The sequence below is a fragment of the Balaenoptera musculus genome, chromosome X (assembly GCF_009873245.2).
Source record: "Balaenoptera musculus isolate JJ_BM4_2016_0621 chromosome X, mBalMus1.pri.v3, whole genome shotgun sequence".
In the NCBI taxonomy this organism is placed as follows: domain Eukaryota; kingdom Metazoa; phylum Chordata; class Mammalia; order Artiodactyla; family Balaenopteridae; genus Balaenoptera; species Balaenoptera musculus.
The window spans coordinates 10,453,942-10,475,173 of record NC_045806.1 but is presented as its reverse complement, the minus strand read 5'-3'; the positions used below and the strand labels follow the sequence as shown (position 1 = coordinate 10,475,173).

At 42.4% G+C, this 21,232-nt stretch overlaps 2 protein-coding genes across 4 annotated transcripts in view; both read right to left on the bottom strand.

Annotated features, from left to right (window-relative positions):
• Positions 1–20,677, bottom strand: part of RAB9A (RAB9A, member RAS oncogene family) — a 53,716-nt gene extending 33,039 nt beyond the window's left edge. Inside the window, exons 1-2 of the mRNA XM_036839802.1 lie at positions 20,595–20,677; positions 6,239–6,403 (exon numbers count right to left, since the gene is read on the bottom strand). The gene's annotated coding sequence lies outside the window, so the exon portion shown is untranslated. The remainder of the gene's footprint in view (positions 1–6,238; positions 6,404–20,594) is intronic.
• Positions 13,255–20,708, bottom strand: TCEANC (transcription elongation factor A N-terminal and central domain containing). 3 transcript variants are annotated; one of them, XM_036839797.1, is made up of 2 exons: positions 20,595–20,708; positions 13,255–14,425 (listed from the first exon to the last, which is right to left on the bottom strand). In XM_036839797.1, the coding sequence occupies exon 2, from the start codon at positions 14,323–14,325 to the stop codon at positions 13,267–13,269; it is 1,059 nt and encodes a 352-aa protein (XP_036695692.1). In that variant the 5' UTR covers positions 14,326–14,425; positions 20,595–20,708; the 3' UTR covers positions 13,255–13,266. The 3 variants fall into 3 exon arrangements, with proteins under 3 accessions (XP_036695692.1, XP_036695693.1, XP_036695694.1); XM_036839798.1 differs by having other exon boundaries at positions 13,255–14,335; positions 20,595–20,697; XM_036839799.1 differs by having other exon boundaries at positions 13,255–14,335; positions 20,504–20,634.
• Positions 20,709–21,232: the final 524 nt, after the last annotated feature.

The following is a 21,232-nucleotide window of genomic DNA, read 5'->3' as shown; positions in this document are numbered from 1 at the left end:
CTCCAAAGAAGATATACAGATTGCCAACAAACACGTGAAGGAATGCTAAACATCATTAATTATTAGAGAAATGCAAATCAAAACTACAATGAGATATCATCTCACACCGGTCAGAATGGCCATCATCCAAAAATCTAGAAACAATAAATGCTGGAGAGGGTGTGGAGAAAAGGGAACCCTCTTGCACTCTTGGTGGGAATGTAAACTGATACAGCCACTATGGAGAACAGTATGGAGGTTCCTTAAAAAACTAAAAATAGAACTACCATACGACCCAGCAATCCCACTACTGGGCACATACCCTGAGCAAATCGTAATTCAAAAAGAGTCACGTACCACAACGTTCATTGCAGCTCTATTTACAATAGCCAGGACATGGAAGCAACCTAAGTGTCCATCAACAGATGAATGGATAAAGAAGATGTGGCACATATATACAATGGAATATTACTCAGCCATAAAAAGAAATGAAATTGAGGGCTTCCCTGGTGGCGGAGTGGTTGAGAATCTGCCTGCCAATGCAGGAGACACGGGTTCGGGCCCTGGTCTGGGAAGATCCCGCATGCCACGGAGCGACTAAGCCCGTGAGCCACTATTACTGATAAATAAATTAAAAAAAAAAAAAAAAAAAAAAAAAAAAAGAAATGAAATTGAGTTATTTGTAGTGAGGTGGATGGACCTAGAGTCTGTCATACAGAGTGAAGTGAGTCAGAAAGAGAAAAACAAATACAGTATGCTAACACATATATATGGAATCTAAAAAACAAAACAAAAAAAAATGGTCAAGAAGAACCTAGGGGCAAGATGGGAATAAAGACGCAGACCTACTAGAGAATGGACTTGAGGATACAGGGAGGGGGAAGGGTAAGCTGGGACAAAGTGAGAGAGTGGCATGGACATATATACATTACCAAATGTCAAATAGATAGCTAGTGGGAAGCAGCCGCATAGCACAGGGAGATCAGCTCGGTGCTTTGTGACCACCTAGAGGGGTGGGATAGGGAGGGTGGGAGGGAGACACAAGAGGGAAGAGATATGGGGATATATGTATATGTATAACTGATTCACTTTGTTATAAAGCAGAAACTAACTCACCATTGTAAAGCAATTATACTCCAATAAAGATGTTAAAAAAAAAAATGTCAAGTTTGGCATGTGGTTAACCAAAAACAACTACTGACACAAAAGTTTGAAGAAGTGTAATTGTGACAGATGTAAATGCTAAATTATTTATGTAAATTCAGTTAAAGCTGCATTTTAAATAAAGGTCAGTACAGTTCCTTTGGTTAGTAAATTAGTTTACTTCTTGAGTTTTCAAAAAACCGCTCATGTGAAAGAAGCCAGACACAACAGACCACATATTACATGATTCCATTTATAGGAAATGCCCAGGATAGGCAAATCCATAGAGACGGAGTGTAGATGAGTAGTTGCCCAGGGCTGGAGGGAGGGGGAATGAGGAGGGACTGCTAATGGGTACAGGGTTCCTTTTTGGGGGTGATGAAAATGTTCTGAAATTAGATAATGGTGATGGTTGTACAACTTTTGAAAACACTAAAAACCACTGAATTGTAACAAAAAATAAACACACATAAGCTTAAAAAAAACTCTTAAGTTGCAAATAGGGTATTTATATATGATTTGGGGATGATTATTTTCAAAGAGCCACTTTTAAAATTATTGACATACAGCCAAGTACAGTCTGTAATGCATAGATAATTAAGTTAAAACAATAAGGAAATCACCAAGCAACTCTTTAAATTCCATTCCTTATCAAATATTTGTAGGGTCTTCTGGCAAGTAAAACAGTGAACAAACAGAATTTTGTTTTTGATCTCCTTTTCCTTATTTATATCTGGTGACAATGCTATGGAACATGAAAATGGAAAATGCTAAATAAAGGGAAAGGTTATAAGACAACTGGACAATTGTACGCTAGTTTGAGCACGTGGCCTAATACTTGATGGTATATCTGATGCCCACTCAAAGACACTACATGGGAAAGAAAAGCTCGAAAATATTCCAGGAAAAAAAATGCTCTCTTTTCCAATTCTCCATTCACTCCACTCTGAAATTGTTTTGCCTATTGTAAACTACAATCACTCCCTCTAAACTTGTTTTTAATCCTTCGTTTAAATGTACGTATGTATTGATAGGTTATATTCCTGGCTCTTCTGGTTTTCTTAAGCACATAATTTCAACAAATATTTGTTGAGGGCTTTCTATGTGCCAGAAACTGTCCTAGGGGCTGGGGATAAGTTGTGAACCAAAAAGGCAAAAATCCCTGACCCCCATGGAGTGTACAATTTAGTTGGGGGGAGGGGGGAAGCAGACAATAGACCATATAAATAAGCAAGGCATTGTATTTAAATGGTGAATAAGCTCTACGGAAAAAAAAAATCAGAAAGGGTGCTAGGAAACGTAATAAACAGCCAGGGAAACTTCACTGCCCAAGATGACATTTGACCTAGGGCTTGAGAAAGGTTGGTTTAGTTGTTGGGAATTTGGAGTAAGAGTATTCCAGGCAGAAGCAACAGCTCATGCAAAGGTCCTGTGGCAGGCATGTGCCTGGCACAGTCAAGGACTAGCAAGGAGGCCAGTGTGACTGAGTGCAGGACGCAGCAAGGAGGGAAGTGGTAGTTGAGTTGGGAAAGTAAGGAAAAAGTCGAGGAAAGGTAGCAGAGGGGCCAGATAGGTAAGGCTTTAAAGACTTTGCCTTTCTCTTGGAGCCAGGAACCAACAGAGAGTTTTGGGTGGAAGGGTGACATGATTTGATGTGCACATTTCCCAGCATCACTCTGGCTGTTGTACTGGAAATATACCTAGGGGACAAGAGTGGAAGTCAGGCAACCACTTAGCAAGTACTGTGGTCATCCAAGTGGGGGATGATGGCTGAGATGCAGGATGGTGGCAGAGAACATAATGTGGTCAGATTCTGGATATTTTTAACAGCTTTAATGAAGTATAATTTACATACAACAAAATTCACTCATTTTAAGTGCACAGTTCAATGATTGCTAGAGAGTTTGTGCAGCCATCACCACAGTCCAATTGCAGAACATTTCCATCACCCTGGTTGGATCCCTTGTGCCCACTGGCAGACAATTCCCAGTCCCACTCCCAGCCCCCGGCCACTACTCATCTATTTTCTATCTCTATGGATTTGCCTATTCTGGACAGTTCATATAAATGGACTCAGAGAAAGTGTGGTCTTTTGTGACTGGCTTCCTTCACTTAGGAAATGTTTTGAAAGTGCATCCTTGCTACAGCATGTATCAGTACTTCATTCCTTTGTATTACTGAACAGTATTTCTTTGAATGGACAGACCGTATTTTGTTTATCCATTCACCAGTTGATGGACATTTGGGTTGTTTCCACTTTTTTGACTATTACGAATTATACTGCTATGAACATTTACATACAAGTCTTTGTGTGGATGTATGTTTTTATTTCTCTTGGATATATACCAAGGTGTGGAATTGCTGGGTCGTGTAGTAAATTTTTGTGTAACTTCTTAAGAAACTGCCGAGCTATTTTCCAAAGTGGCTGCACCATTTTACATTCCCACCAGCAGTGCACAAAGCTTCCAATTTCTCCACATCCTCGCCAACACTTGTTATTTTCTGACTCTTTTTATCATAGCCATCCTAGTGGGTATGAAGTGGTATCTTGTGCTGGTTTTGATTTGCATTTCCCTGATGACTAATGACGTTGGGCATCTTTTCCTGTGCTTATTGGCCATCCCTGTATCTTATTTCATCTTCTTTGGTGAAGTGTGTATTCAAATCTTTCGCCCATTTTTAAGTTGGGCTTCTGGATATATATTTGGAATGCAGCCAATAGGATTTGTTGACTGCTTGGAAGTTCGATGTGAGAGAAAGAAAGGTATCAATCCTGCATGCCTCCAAGGTTTTTAGCTCAAGTTATGCAAGTATGGAGTTGCCGTTAAGTGGACGAGCAGTACTGGAGAGAAGATCAGAAGCTTGATTTTAAACATGTTAAGGGTGAGATGCTTATTAGACATCCAAATAGACTTTTCAAGTAGGCTGTTAGACTTATGGGCCTGGAATTCAGAGGAGAGATGCTAGCCTGAAGATAAGGAAGGGAAGTCATCAGCATAAATGCTACAGAAAGCCATGGAACTAGATAAGTCAACAAAGGAATGAGTGTAGATATCCAAGGTGTCCAAGGACTAAATTCTGGACACTCCAAAATTAAGAGGTCAGGAAAATAACAAGGAAGCAGCAAATAACATTGAGATGGAGTGGCCAGTTAGAGGGAAAACCAGAGAAAGCACAACCTACTGCAAGCCACATGGAAAAAGGTGTTCTCAAGAAGGAAGCCAGTGTGTCAACTGCTGCTGATAGGTTTCAGGGCTGAGAATTGTCGCTTGGATTTAGCAACATGGAGGGTGGAGGTGGCTGGTAACCGAGACAAGTGGAAAGTCCAGTGCTGGCTAGGAACTCGGGCATTTCATCCAAAGATATAAGCAGGAAGGCAGAGTTCATAGGCCCAGTTCCTGAGGATGAGTCAGCATTTCACAAGCAGTAACATGCACTAGAATCACTGAGAGCTTTGTGAAGAGATAGATTTGGAGTCAATAGGTCCGGGATGGGGCTCCCGTTTCTGTATTTGCTCCCAGGTGATGCTGATGCCGCTGATGCCTGGGCCACACTGTGAGTAGCAAGGGTCTAGGGCTGATTTTATCTGCTGTTTCTTTTCTGAGTGCAGATCTAACCAGAGACATAAATGGCAACTGCTCTGGGTTGATTCTACATGATTTGCTATGTTCCAGGGGCTTGATGTCATTGATAGTGTAGCTCAAATCTGTGGCTTGAGAAACAGGGAAGAAAAAGAAGGGGCAATGATTGTGGATGGAAGCTTTAGCCCTGTTTGTTGTGTGCCTGAAAGAGGGAGGGGCTTCTACACAGAAATGCAGAGGCCAGGGCCCAGCACACTGCCTGGATAGAGGCCACTGCCTGCTGGATGGCTGTCAGTATGAGCTGGGAGGGCGCCTCCCAGAAGGCCCCTTTGAGGAAGCCTGCCAGTATTTCTCGATAATATGTATGCATAATTGGGATACTAAAGGTTTAGAACGACTCACTGAGATAAATATCCAGCAGAGATCCTGTCTCCAATTCCCTCCCTCAGTCCATATGATTTTTTTAATAGCTTTATTGAGATATAATTCACAGACCACAGAATTAAAATAGGGTATAATTAAAATAGGGTATAATTCAACGGTGTTTAGCATATTGGCAGAGTTGGGCAACCATCACCACAATCAATTTTTGAACATTTTCATCACTCCCCCGAAAGAAACCCCCAAGCCCTTGAGCCACCGTCTCATGTAAAAATGGTATCAAAATCCACTAAGATGTTTGGAAACTTTCTGCTCAGCCATTGTTGAGGTTTCAGAAAGCTAGCGGGTAAAAGTCCATCTGTTGCATGAAAAAACTCTGCAGAGATGGAAGTCCTCAGTCTGAGGAGACACTAAAGACCAGACCAGATGGCCTAGTAGACTCAGAGACGCCAACACATAGACCACTGACACATGGGAGTTCTTTCCCCTCGGACATGGGCGAAGGTCTACTTCAGCTGACGGAGGCCTTCCCGGGCACCCTTGGAAATCTCTGAATTTTTTGTTTCCACCCACAGAGGTGAAATTAGCCTATTATGATCCCATTTTGATTATTTAAAAGCAACCGCTGGGAGCTCTCTCTGTTTATATACATTTTGAAACTGAATATATTCCAAAAATAAGAAGTTTTTGAATGGGCCATGTTTTCATTTGCTTATTAATCAGATCTGTAACTTTTCCATGGCTGCTTTCGATTTTTTTAAAATGTATGTCATCATATGAAAAAGACTAACAACTACTTAGAACCTACTCCTATTTGTACCTTGTTTATATTTTTAAAAGAAAGCAAGAACATATCCAACAAATTTATTTTAATTCTGTTTTTTTTCACTGTCCAGCACGGATGTCTGTGATAATTTAACAAAGGATGCAAAACAGCCTGCCTCTTTTGTCAAAATTGATTATCTGTATCATATAGTTTCCCTAGGTCATAAAGAAAGAGAATGAAAATGTAAAGGCCACTATATTTTATAGGAAATGGCATTTGAAACTGCATTTATATACTTAGTCTTCAAATTCATAAAAAACATATGCATGTCACTTTAAAACTACATGTTTTCATATGTTTAAATTTAAGTATTTTAAAAATCACTTACTTTTCAGAACATCAGGTAAATCACATGGGTGCCACAAGAAGGTTCGGGAAGGTTTCCCTGTGCCAGGAGAGCCGGCAACCACTGCCAAGCGTTCCTGGCTGATCTCTCCACAGAGGGAAGCGTGCATAGCACTGCGCTGAGGTGTAGTCTGCAAACCACACACTCCTGTCATTGGAAAAACAAACCACAATTGAAAAACAGTTGTAACTTGCATGGAATTAACAGGAAGACTGGATGTTTCTGGAAGCAAACTGATATGCAAAAATAAAACCAAAAAACCCCACCTGTTCATTATGAATAGTCCTGGCTTTGTCTCCGTGTACCCTTGGGCAAGTAACTTAATGTCTCTCAGCCTCAGTTTTCTCATCTCTAAAGTGCTGGCTGGGTAGTTGTGAAACTTAACTGAGATGCTGTATATAAAGTGCCAGGAATCTAGCAAGTCCAGTGATGGAACATCGTCTCGGCTTTCTTTGCCTGGCTTACTTCATCTCAAGATTTACCCTTAGGGTCACAGCCTTTGTAAAGCCTCCCCTGATCCTCCTGGGTCCCCTGCACCTCTGCCTCTACAGTCTGTCTCTCTTATAGTTCTTGAACTGTAAAATGATTGTGGCTATGTCACCTGCATTTTGTGGGTCCTGAGGCCTGGGATGGCATCTAGCTCATCTCTTGGCCCCCAGCACTTGGCAGAGTGTAAAGCAATGTGCAATCATTACGGCATAGCATTTCTGGTAAAGCTTAGTAACATCTCTGGAAACCTAATTTTAAATAATAATATAAATGGGATTATATGAAGTTGTCATCAGTTCTCCCTTCAGATTGTGGGCTCTTCTGAAAGCAAGAAGGCACCTTTTATTTATTTATTTAAATTTATTTATTTAATTTATATTTATTTTTGGCTGCATTGGGTCCTCGTTGCTGCACGTGGGCTTTCTCTAGCTGCGGCGAGCGGGGGCTACTCTTCTTTGCGGTGCATCGGCTTCTCATTGCGGTGGCTTCTCTTCTTGCAGAGCATGGGCTCTAGGCGCACAGGCTTCAGTAGTTGTGGCACGCAGGCTCAGTAGTTGTGGCTCACGGGCTCTAGAGCGCAGGCTCAGTAGTTGTGGTGCACGGGCTTAGCTGCTCCGCGGCATGTGGGATCTTCCCAAACCAGGGCTCAAACCCGTGTCCCCTGCACTGGCAGGCGGATTCTTAACCACTGCGCCACCAGGGAAGCCCCAAGAAGGCACTTTTTATAATCTAGGTATTTACAGTAAATACCTCTGAGGGATGTAAGAATATTTTAGTAAAATATTTTGCATTTACTCGGAAGCTATAAATAACAAAGCAAATCTGACCTAAAAGATGAAGGCGCAACCCTTGCAAAGGCAGTGGAGCCCTGCCAGCTGCAGGCTTCCCGACCCGTGTTTAGAGATGGTGACAGGGAATGAAAGGAACCTCTCATCACAGGAAGTGCTCAGAGAAGAGACAGAGCTGCAACTGTATCCAATTTCTAGTCTAAAAAAAAAGTAACATGGACAAAAGGACAGTGATGTGTGAAATCCCATGAAGAGAGCCCTTCTACATTCAGGTATAACAACTGATGTTTATGCCCTGTGCAGGTATCACCCATAACCATGGCAACCAGGATCCAGGCTATACTGTGCTGAATTTCTGTGCTGTTTGTTATTTTTTATTATAGGCCATGGGTTGGGAATTCAGGGTTGGTTGTGTTTTATGAAACATCCATTTGCAAAACTGCCAATGTAGGGAAGGAAAAAAATCTTTTTTCTCCTAACCATCTAGGTTCTTGGTTGGGGCTGTGCGACAAAAGACAGATTAACAAGAAGAAAGCACACTTGGCTGGGAAAACTGGACAGCTACATGTAAATGAATGAAATTAGAACATTCCTTAACACCGTACACAAAAATAAACTCAAAATGGACTAAAGACCTAAATGTAATGCCAGATACTCTTTGACATAAATCACAGCAAGATCTTTCTCGATCCACCTCCTAGAGTAATGGAAATAAAAACAAAAATAAACAAATGGGACCTAATGAAACTTCAAAGCTTTTGCACAATAAAGGAAACCATAAACAAAACAAAAAGACAACCCACAGAATGGGAGAAAATATTTGCAAATGAAGCAACCGACAAGGGATTAATCTCCAAAATATACAAACAGCTCATGCAGCTCAATATCAAAAAAAAAAACAATCAAAAAATGGGCAGAAGATCTAAATAGACATTTCTCCAAAGAAGACATACAGATGGCCAAAACGCACATGAAAAGATGCTCAACATCACCAATTATCAGAGAAATGCAAATCAAAACTACTATGAGGTATCACCTCACACTGGTCAGAATGGCCATCATCAAAAAATCTACAAACAATAAATGCTGGAGAGGGTGTGGAGCAAAGGGAACCCTCTTGCACTGTTGGTGGGAATGTAAATTGGTGCAGCCACTATGGACAACAGTATGGAGGTTCCTTAAAAAACTAAAAATAGAGCTACCATATGATCCAGCAATCCCACTACTGGGTATATATCCGGAGAAAACCATAATTCGAAAAGATATACACACCCCAATGTTCATTGCAGCACTATTTACAATAGCCAGGACACGGAAGCAACTTAAATGTCCATCAACAGAGGAATGGATAAAGAAGATATGGTACATATATACAGTGGAATATTACTCAGCCAGAAAAAACAACAAAATAATGCCATTTGCAGCAACATGGATGGACCTAGAGATTGTCATCCTGAATGAAGTAAGTCAGACAGAGAAAGACAAATATCATATGATATCACTTATATGTGGAATCTAAAAAAATGGGTATAGGGACTTCCCTGGTGGTCCAGCGGTTAAGACTCCACGCTCCCAATGCAGGGGGCCCGGGTTCGATCCCTGGTCAGGAACTAGATCCCGCATGCCGCAAATAAGAGCCCGCATGCTGCAACTAAAGATCCCGCACGCCACGACGAAGATCCTGCACGCTGCAACGAAGATCCCACGTGCCGCAACTAAGTCCCGGTGCAGCCAAATAAATAAATTAATTAATTTTTTAAAAAAGGTACAAATGAACTTATCTACAGAACAGAAATAGAGTTACAGATGTAGAAAACAAACTTCCAGTTACCAGGGGGTTGGTGGGGGGAGGGATAAATTGGGAGATTGGGATTGACATATACACACTACTATATATAAAATAGATAACTGATAAGGACCTACTGTATAGCACAGGGAACTCTACTCAATACTCTGTAATGACCTTTATGGGAAAAGAATCTAAAAAAGAGTGGATATATGTATAACTGATTCACTTTGCTGTACACCTGAAACTAACACAACACTGTAAATCAAATATACTCCAATAAAAATTTTTTTAAAAAAGAAGAAAGCACACATTTATGTAATGTAAATTTTATCTGACCTGGGAGCCTTTATAAGGAAGTGAACACCCAAAGAAACAGTTACACCTGGGTGTTTCTATACTAGGTTTGATGAAGAGTGGAAAGTTGTGGGAAAATGTGGAGCTAAGGGTAGTCAACTGGGGGAAACCCAGCAAGACCTGTTCACTGCGATTCCCTCCAGCATCCCTCCATCTGCAGAGGTAAGGATGCTGCTTTCCTCGGTCTGGGGAGGGCACCTCTCACTTGAGGGTCTTATGACCTCCCTCAGGGGAAGGTCAGAGAGGCCTTCCTGCACCTACAGTTTCTCAAATTGCTTCAGCTTAAAATATTCACTATGCCAAAGTGCCAGATTTGGGGGTAGTGTGTCCTCAACCCCATCACCAAGGACTTTGTCAACTATAAGGATGCAGGGAGACCAGTCTTTGTGTACTCGTTTGAAACCAGTTAAATGACATTTGAACCATTGCTACAGCCACGTAACTGGTGTCCCTGCATCTGTCCTTGCTTCCCTCCTCATCTAACTTAACACAACAGCCAGAGGGATGCTTCCTAAAGGTCATTCAAGTCTTATCACTACCAACCCCTTAGCTTCCATGGCTTCCTATCAGGCTTGGAAAAATCCCAAAGTCCTTATCATGACCGACAAGGGCCCTCATGAACCCGATGGCTCTTGGACTTCACCTCTCATCCTTCTTCCCCTTGCCACTGTGCTTCAGCTCTGGTGGACTCTTGCTGTGCCTTGTCTGTGTCAGGCACCCTCCCATCCTGGGGTCTATGTACTTGCTGTTCTTGTAAAAATGATTTTAAGTGAAATGAAAGATCCTTTACCTCTTGAGCACTTAAAAACAAAACAACAACAAAAACCCTTTCTTTTTAGGAAATAAGCATAGGATATAAAAGAATTATTATCTATACTTAAAAAATGTAGTGCTCTCTCATTGACTAAAAAAAAAACAAACCAGATTACTGTTTTCCTATCTATAGTTGCAAAAGTCACTGACAAAGTTGATACAAAAGGAGGAAGACTACCCAGATTTTTATATCTTGGAGAGTAAAGGAATTTCCATTTCAAGTGCTTTTATTTGTCTGCAAATTTAGTTTGCAAAAGTCCAGTAAAAATAAAAACTACCAAAAAACCCCAAAAAAAACCCACCCCCCAAAACACACCCAAAAACCCTAAACCAAAAAACAAACACTGACATGAACTAATAACACATGGTTTTCATGTGCTGTGCTCTTTTATAACCACTGAATAGTTTTTAAGATCATTCCAAGTCACATGAAACCACACTTTGTGAAACTTGAAGTTTTAGGTGACTTTGCAAGTTTTTCTTTAAAAGACTGTTACATCATAATAGGCAGCCCTGGGAAGCCACAGGGACGAAGGTATCAAAATAGAATTGATAATTGATGGCCTCAAGCCCATTTCTTCAAAACCATTTGAAAACACGAACAACGTATTTTCGTTTCCTGCACCTTTGACAGAATTCAGTCATGAGGCAGGTAAGCTGTACATTACATTCTGAGCTCTAGCAAAAGAACTTAGAGTGAGGAGAAAAGAACTGGTGAAAATGTGTAGTTTGGTAGACAACTCACAAACTATAGTTAAAACTATAAAAAGTAAAATTCTATGAATTTTTTTAAAAAGAAAAAAATCACACAGAAGCCTTGTTGTGTTTAAACATTATGCAGATTGGTTAAACACCGTTAACAAAGGCCTTGAAGAAGTAATTTCCTCTTCGTTTATTAGAGAAACCTTGGTAGATTCAAAGGCTGAGGCAATGGACTTCCTCTGAGAGGTTAATGCCAGTTATTACAAAAGAAATTCTGACCTAAAGGGGTTCAGAGCGTGCCACCCCCAAAATATAATGGCAATAAGGATCATTCGGAGCTGAAAGCAAATGAGAAAAAGCAAACACAGGATGAGCTCTCTGCCCTCCGGCTACCTGCCTGAAAACAGAACACAAATTCCCCTTGTGAATTCCCTACCAGGAAGGGGGTAAATACCTCATCACTGGAGGCAAGATGGCACCGGAAAGGGCCTACACAAACAAACCTTACTAAATGACCACTGTCTTCCATTAGTTTCCACCCCCCCCTCACACACACACACAAATTCACCTTCCCAGAGTTTGCTGCCACTAAAAGCCTAAAGCCCTTTTCCTTTGTCTTGTTACTTCTCTACAAACGTACTGTTCTTTCTTAAAATGCTGTATAAGCCCAAGTTCTAACCATCCCTTTGAGTTACGCATCACCGAATTTCTCCTGCGGGTATGCGTGCTGCACATATAAACTACTTTTCTCTGGTTAATCTGTCTTTCGTCAGTCTAATTTTCGGGGTCCCAGCTACAGGTTTTTTCCCCCTCCCCTACAGACCTAACCCCTGATAACATGAAGACTCCCTACCATCAGAAACCTAATGTCATAAAGAGTTTATAAACCCTGGGGAACTTGTGTGAAGGCAACAAATACGTGACTCCTTCGACTGAGCAAGAGGACTGGCAATAAGATTCTAACCGTGGGATTCGTCACAGGGTAATTTCAGGGTCCACGGGAGACCTGTAAAGTGAGAAGAGAAAAGAGAGGGGACGATAACAAAGCTCTTGTTCCCCAATGTTAGCGCTTGAAGACACGATTCATTTAGTTCCACATCTCCAGGACTGTATTTCTCAGAAGTCAATACTGAAGCGGTCTCGGACAGGGAACTGGAAGGAAGAAAATCCGGCAGCAGTTCAGGTTTGACTATTTATGGTGTGTCACTGGGGCGAGTCATGGCACCTCTGTGGATGTTTCCTCAACTGTGAAGTGTATAGAATAACTTTCTTTTCTTAAAGGTGACAAAAGGATCAAGTGAGAGCCTATGGATGAGTAGTTCTCAATTCTGACTGCATCTTAAAATAACTTGAGGAATTAAAACCAAAATGTTGATGCCTGGGCTGCATCCCACAGATCCAGATGTAGTTGTCCCAGGGTGGGTCCTCAGCTCTGTGGGTTTTCAAAGCTCCCCAGATCCTGCTAATATGCAGCCAGTGCTGGGAACTACAGGCCTACTGCAGAAGCAGCACTTCTCCAATGACCTTGAACAGGATCACCTGGGGATCCTGCCAAAATGCAGATGCAGATTCAGCAGCACGGGGCGGGAGAGTCTGCATTTCTAACGGGCTCCTAGCTTATGCTAAGCTGTTCCCAAGCATACTCAGAGTACAGCAAAGTACTAAGTAGCCACTAAGCACAATGCAAACAGGCGTCTACTCTCCTTCCCCAAACTATCAACTTTTAGTGACCGTGGTGTGAGCTTCAGCAAACAACCTTCTTTCCTTCTTCGTAGGATAGTTTTGAGAGTAGTGTGTCTAACACACTACTATATATAAAATAGATAAACAACAAGGACCTACTGTAGAGCGCTGGAAACTATACTCAGTATCTTCTAAAAACCTATAATGGAAAAGAATCTGAAAAAGAATATACATATATGTTTCCATTATAGGTTATTTTATATATATATATAAATTAACTATACCTCAATTAAAAAAAAATAGTGTGTACAAGATTTTAAAAACAAGCGTAAAAGGGTAGTATGAATAAAAGGGATCACTCCAGTTATCTGTTAAGAGAACATTTATTACAATTACAAGCACTCCCACTTGCTATGGTACCACTGCTCCCCACATTCATTGCAGATTACATAGGTCATCATTTCTTCATCTGGGCTTGAATTCTGCACCCAACCTGGAAGGAAGAGTGTCCCCCTGGCGATGACGGTGACCTGGCAATTGAATTTCTCGCAGCGTCGGCACTTTATTTTCTTGGTCGGCGTGCCCTCCACCACTTGGGGCAGGTAATGTTCCTGTATGCCAGATTCCGTGTAGGAGGCTCTCAACTGCTTCAGTTCGTGGCTGGCCATTTCCATGGCGGTCATTTCGGCAAATTCCCTTGGAGACATGGTCCCAGAGAGCAAGTTTTGCTGTAAGTGAGACTTGTGGGGGGTTTTCAGATTGGCAACTTTGCTTCGGATGCAAGTTTTATATTTTTTGAGGTTCTTGGAGTGAAGGGTAAAAATGTGCTCTTCGATTTCTCGTGCAAACTTGTGCCACAGATCGGCTCTGGGCTGCTCTGTGGAAGGACTAGTCAGAGCTTCATACAGCAGCTCTGTGCATCTGGCTCTCACGGGCGCTGCAGGATCTGGCTGCTCACTCGCTCTCTCGTCGGGGGATTGAGGGTCACCGGCCCTGAGATGCGCTGCCTTAGGCTCCGCTCCACCAGGGCTATTTTCTGGCACGATCCTTTCAACAGCTCCTGCAACATCTTGGGATGCGTGCAGAGAATGACAGCGGGAGCTGCCCCGTATCTCATCCTGATTTGGGTCAGGAGAAAGTCCTTGATTTTCTTCTTTATTTCCACCTGGAGGAAATAGTTTAGGGCTGCCCCGGGGCTTGCAGCGAGCATCCTTATACAGAGCTTTCCATTCTGACAGCAAACACTTGGCTTTCTTTTTCAAAGCCGCCGTGGGGCAGTTTTTGAGGACTCTGTACACAGCCCTGACCACACCTGTCTCCTGGAGATGCTCCGGAGTCACACGCAGAGTTTCTAGCTCAGTGAGGTGGTTGCCCAGATCCTCAAAATTCCTTTTAGACATCAGTTGCTCAGTAAGGGAAGCTCTGGCAGCTATATGCTTCTTGTCAGACATCTTGTTACGGCTGCAAAGAAAAAAGAGGTTTCCGTTTTCTCAAACTTGCGTTTGCCAGGCGCAGCTTCCTGATAGGAGCACAGCACTCTCTGCCGGTTACCTATGCAGAGAAAGAGTTTGTAATAAAAATGGGTGCAATGGATTAGGAAATGCAATCTGCCATGTAGTATGGTTTAGCCTCAAAAGTTTGATTCTCAGTAGTTAAAAAAAAAATATATGGCCCTGTAAATAGCTTCTGCGTTAACAGTTGCTTAAAAGAAGCATGCTGAAAGATCTGCTGTAACTTTCCCACCTCTAATTTTACAAATGAATGATCTTTCCAAATCAAGATTAGTCAACTGCTTTTTGTGGAATTTGGTGGTTATGTTGGGGATGAAAACATGCCAGTGTCAGCGTCAATGGGGGAAGGCTGAGGAGGCTGGACTATTCTCCCCCATGTTCAGCTATTTCACTGAACTCCTTGCTGATGTTACAGTCTTGAAGTAGTACTTTTCTGAATATAAAAGCATGAGAAACAGGGCCAAAAGTGGATGCTGTTTAGAAGTCCCAAGGAATCTAAAGAAACGATGAAGCGGCACAGGTTGGGAGGCAGCTGGATCCAGGTCAGATGGGCCGCAAAGTCAACAGGCCACACTGTGCTGACATCTGACTCTCCTGAACAACGGGGTCAAGGTTCCGACTCTGTAGTCCAGAGGATTTATGACTTTGGACTAACAGGTCCCTAGGCCAGAGTTTGGTTCCATTAACTTTTTTCTTCTTTTTTTTTTTAACTTTTAGGTGTAAAAAATTGCTTAATGGTTATGTCTGTGTGAATCTCATCCTGGGCAGGCAAATGTTCACTTTATCTAACCAGTCTCTTTTTCTCTCCACATAATGCACATAACCTTGCCTACCAAATACCCTTGGATCTGTATCTGCCCATCTGGTCTAAACGTGAACATAAGCATCTTGATGGCAGGGATACCGTCTTTTCAACACTCCATGGACTCTCATTTTATAGCACGTGATATTAAATAAACGATCACCGATCACACGTAGGCTAACAACGCTGAAGCAATTACAGAGAGTTAATGCAGTCTTCCTAGACACCATCTGACAAGGGCTGTAAAACGTAAGGTCCTTGCAGTCAGCAATTCTACTTTTATAAATTTACTTTAAGGAAATAAGAGATGTGGAAGCTGTTTTTGTAAGAACTTCCTGCAAACTTAGAAGAAACTATGAGGTCCCAAATGGTTAGACTTGCACACGAATGTTCACAGCAGCATTGTTCATAACAGACAAAAAGTGGAAACCACTCAAATGTCTATCAACTGAGGAATGGATAAACAAAACATAGTATAGCCATACAATGGGATGTTATTTGTCAATAAAAGGAAACTCTGATACAGACTACAACATGGATGAGCCTTCAAAGCTCTATGTTAAATTAAAGACACAGAAGACCACATACTGTACGATTTCATTTACATGAAATGTCTGGAATAGGCCAATCTATAGAGACAGAAAGTAAATTAGTGGTAGGGCTGGGATGGAAGGAAGGGGGGATCCAGTGGGGTGGAATGAAGAGTGAGTGACTACTAACGGGTGCAGGGTTTTTCTTGGGGGAGGTGCAAAGTCTTCTCTCAAGTGGACTGTGGTGATGGGTGCACAGCCGTGACTACGCTAAAGACCACTGAATTGTACACTTCAGGCAGGTGAACCGCACAGTACGTAAACTGTATCTGAACAAAGCTGTTATTTACAACCAGCCTCTAGGGACTTCCTTGGTGGTCCAGCAGTTGGGACTCCGTGCTTCCACTGCAGGGAGCACGGGTTCGATCCCTGGTTGGGGAACTAGGATCCCGCATGCTGCGTGGTAAAAAAAAAATTTTTTTTAAATAATAAAAATGAAAAAACAGCATCTAGGGAATTCCCTGGCGATCCAGTGATTAGGACTCCATGCTCTCACTGCTGAGGGCCCAGGTTCAATCCCTGGTCAGGGAACTGAGATCCCACAAGCCATGTGGGGCAGCCAAAAAAAAAAAAAAATTTTTTTTTAATTAAAAATAAATAAAAAGAAAAAGAAAAACAACATCTAGAGTCTGATCCAAATTTTATTTAAAAATCACATGTGACAAGAAAAGGCCAAAAATAGATACAAAAAATTTCAGACAGAGGCATTTTCTGAATGGCAAGATTTTAAATGATTTTTGTTTGTTCTTTTACTCTTTTCTGAATGTCCTCTAATGTGTATGTATTGTTTTCCTAATCAGAAAAGTTATTAGTCTAATACAATTTCATGATAAACCCTATATATTTAAGATATTTGTCCGCTGGAAAATGGCATGGTAAATGGACCATTCCACTTCTACCACTCTCTGAAATCAGGACACCACAAAAGAGCCACCTCACCTCACCTGTGGCTCTGCATTCAGATCAGCTCTCACGATTTCTTCAGAAGTCCAGTGCTGCATCGAAAACAGTTCCATCTCCCCTCAAACTCTATCCCCAAATATGAACAGTTAAGTACCCATGACTACAACTCTGAGGTTCCTACTGGTTTTCCCCACTGCACAGCTCAGATGACCAAGATTCTGGGTCTTGCATTTTTACCGCCTGGGCAGTCTTTTTTTTCTCTATTTCTTTTTTAAAGTCAGTTAGCAATAACTCAATGGGCCATTGATTCTGGATCTTAAGTGGCATTTTCTAATTATCGAGAATTGGTACTTCAAGATCATTGTTTTTCCTTTTTGAATTCCACTTTCTTTTTTTGAATGATCAGAATGAAGATTTATTATTTATTTTTTTATAAATAAAGTTTTATTGGAACATAGCCCTGCCCATTTACTTACGTAGTTTTTAAAAAAATTTTATTGAAGTATAGTTGATTTACAATGTTGTGTTAATTTCTGCTGTACAGCAAAGTGATTCGGCTATACATATATATTCTTTTTCATATTCTTTTCCATTATGGTTTATCATGGGATATTGAATATAGTTCCCTGTGCTCTACAGTAGGACCCTGTTGTTTATCCATTCTATATATAATAGTTTGCATCTGCTAACCCCAAACTCCCAATTCATCCCTCCCCGATCGCCCCTCCCCCTTGGCAACCACAAGTCTGTTCTCTATGTGAGTCTGTTTCTGTTTTGTAGATAAGTTCATTTGTGTCATATTTTAGATCCCACATATAAGTGACATCATATGGTGTTTGTCTTTGTCTGACTTACTTCACTTAGTATGATAATCTCTAGGTCCATCCATGGTGCTGCAAATGGCATTATTTCATTAAATTCCACTTTTAAAGACTGAAGGGGCTTCCCTGGTGGCACAGTGGTTGAGAATCTGCCTGCCAATGCAGGGGACACGGGTTCGAGCCCTGGTCTGGGAAGATGCCACATGCCGCGGAGCAACTAGGCCCGTGAGCCACAACTACTGAGCCTGCGCGTCTGGAGCCTGTGCCCTGAAACAAGAGAGGCCACAATAGTGAGAGGCCCGTGCACCGCGATGAAGAGTGGCCCCCACTCGCCACAACTAGAGAAAGCCCTCGCACAGAAACGAAGACCCAACACGGCCAAAAATAAATAAATAAATTTATTTTAAAAAAAAAAGACTGAAAACAGTAAAAGAGGTCTTCCTAAGATTCAAAGGCTCAGTAAACAAAGAACAGGCAAGACAGCAGAGAAAAATTAAAAATACACATCCTCGATCGCTGAATATTGCTCTCAGCATTGTCTGCCTGAGATCTTGGGATCTGGAGGAAGTCAAGCAGGGGCGTCACAATGATAAGGTCTCAAGCAGCTCAATAAACTTGAGCCCTCCCCCCCAGCTGTGGGAAAGTTTCCTAACAAGTATTCATCCTACCCGCATCTATACTCATTCTATATGCATCACTACCAAAGAAAGCAAGCAAGACTGAAGTTGGCTGGATGTCAGCAAGGTAGTTAATAAGAGACCAGTCTAGAGTGCCCACAACGAGGTTAGGCAATATTTAACTCAGGTCGAATTTCTCAATGAAGGGTCAGAGCTTCAAGGAGATTCTGAAGGGGAATTTAATTGTGGCTTCAGGGCTTCAGGGCGATGGGAGCACTGTTTGTCTTAACAGTAAAACTTTTCCTTTACTCGTGGAACTCTACAGAAGTTAATGGCTTCATATATAAGCACTCTGCTCTGCATTTCATATGTCCTTTTTTTTTTAAAATAAATTTATTTATTTATTTTTGGCCGTGTTGGGTCTTCGTTGCTGCGCATGGGCTTTCTCTAGTTGCGGCGAGTGGGGGCTACTCTTCGTTGTGGTGCACAGGCTTCTCATTGCGGTGGCTTCTCTTGTTACGGAGCACGGGCTCTAGGCACACGGGCTACAGTAGTTGTGGCTCACGGGCTCTACAGTGCAGGCTCAGTAGTTGTGGCGCACGGGTTTATTAGTTACTCTGCAGCCTGTGGGATCTTCCCGGACCAGGGCTCAAACCCATGTCCCCTGCATTGGCAGGCGGATTCTTAACCACTGCGCCACCAGGGAAGCCCCTTCATATGTCCTTTTATTTACTGTTCCTCCATATTTTTTTGTTTTGAATTGTGGTAAAATACACATACCATATAATTTACCATCTTAACCATTTTTACATGGACGGTTCATTAAGTACATTCACATTGTTGTGCAACCAACTTTCAGAACGCTAGTCGTCTTGCAAAACAAACTTTGCACCCATTAAACAACAACTCTCCGTTTCTTTCTCCACTGCAGCCCCTGGCAACCACCATTCTACTGTCTGTCTCTATGAATCTGACTACTTTAGATGCCTTATATAAGTGGAATCATACAGTATTTGCCTTCTTGTGTTGGGCTTATTTCACATAGCATAATGTCCTCAAGGGTCAGCCATGTCGGAGCAGGTGTCAGAATTTCCTTCCTTTTCAAGGCTGAATAATATTCCATTGTATGGACAGAGCACATTTTGTTTATCCATCCATCCACTGATGGACACTTAGACTGCTTCTACCTTTTGTGAATAATGTTGCTATGAACATGAATGTACAAATATCTCTTTGAGATCCTACTTTCAATTTTTTTGGGTATATACCCAAAAGTGGGATTGCTGGATCAATATGGTCATTCTATTTTTAATTTTTTGAGGAACCACCATACTATTTCCCATTCTCCTCCATATTTTTAACAGCATTTAAATGCTGTCCAACTTTCTATTCTCCCTGTGGGACAGTCACGTGGATATAAAGCAATTTATTGCCCTAGAAGGCTACAGTGTGGAAGCACCTGGAATATAAAATTGTGAGAACTGCCACAAAAAGACAAAGTAGGCTGTGTGTCCAGTTTAGAGTTCTACACAGTTCATTCAATAAATATCTATTATGTATCTCATACACGATAAGTGCTGAGCCTAATGAGCTACTCTCTGCCTTGAAGGAGCTGACAGCCCAGTGGAAGGAATACAGACAACAAGCTGGCCAATTACAAGGACAGACACCGCTGCTAAGCGACACACGTAGGAGGAATACAGAAACCAAACCTGGGCTTCCCATCATCTGGCCGGCTCCAATTACTTCTTCGCTGCTTTCACTCTGATTCACGACATTTCGTTAGAGGAATCATCCTCCAGTACAGATCTCAGCAAGAGAGTCCCCCATTTGCCTGCTTAAAGCCCTTCAGAGGCTCCCCTCTGCTCTCAGGATGGAGCCCAAGGTCCCTGGCCAGGTAATGAAAAGCCCCCTTCCAGCTTCCACTGTGATCGTGCTGAATCGCTGACAGACACTGCCTACCTCCACCTCCCAGCTCGATGCCTCTGCCCCATTGGCTCCCTGAGCCTGCCTGTCTCTCACCAGGAGTGGGTCTCACTCCTGACTGCCAAGCTGAATCATCTGGAGAAATTAAACAGCAAAAGCAAAAACAGTGCCAGGGCCTCACCCCAGACGGAATGAATTCGAATCTCTGCGGGCAGGCCTGGGTATTCTGCAGCTCTCCGGGTGACTGTGATCTAAACCAGAGCTGCCACCACTGCCCTGTACACACAGGCACAACCCCCCTCCCGCAGCAAGACCAACCCAGCTCTGCTGCCATCAGCCCGAAGGCAGCTCCCGTCCTGCTCCCACACTGAACACACACAACCTCTCTGACTTCGCATTTTGCTACAGGAGCCTCATTAAATTAGGAAATATTAAAAACGCTGGCTGTGCACAACTCACCTGAGAACCTTCTCCACAAACCACAACCGGTGACTGCAATGTCCTAAGTGCCACGATGCAGCCAGTCCCGAACAGTCATTGCCACACTTACCTTCTAACAGCAGAAGACAGTGCACATCGAGCAACTCTGTGTGCCGTACACACTCACGCCATCTCCATCCTCACAAAAACCGCGACACAGGTATAGCGCTTAGCTCCATCTTACAGATGAGGAAACCTATTAAGAACATCAAATATTCGCACACTGGGTGTTTTTTCATGGTGCATATCACACTAAAAAAATTTTTGTATTGTCTGCCTTCCCTACAAGACCACAGAAGAACAACGTCTGTTTCATTCACCGATACACACCTGGCAAACACCTGGCCAGGGCTTCCTACGACTCAACAAATACTTTCTCCTCTCTGCTTGTGAGCGTCATCCTTTTCACCACGGACCAGCTTGCTTGTACCCACTTGCGTCTAAGCCCAGTGCCCCTCGGCTTCTTCCACGGGAGCCCAACCTCACCTCAATTCTAGTTCAGAAAATCATTTTAAAATATTCTAGTTCAAAAAAAAGAAAAAAGAAGCATGGTGCCTCCTGTGGGCTAATCAGGTGGGCTCCAGGAGTCAAGCCATTTGGGGATAAGGAGGGTCTAGAAGGTACCGTTCCCAGAAGTAGGGGGTGTCAAGTTTGTGGGGGGGGGGGGGGGGAAATCCAACATCCTAGAATTAATATGAGAATTAAACG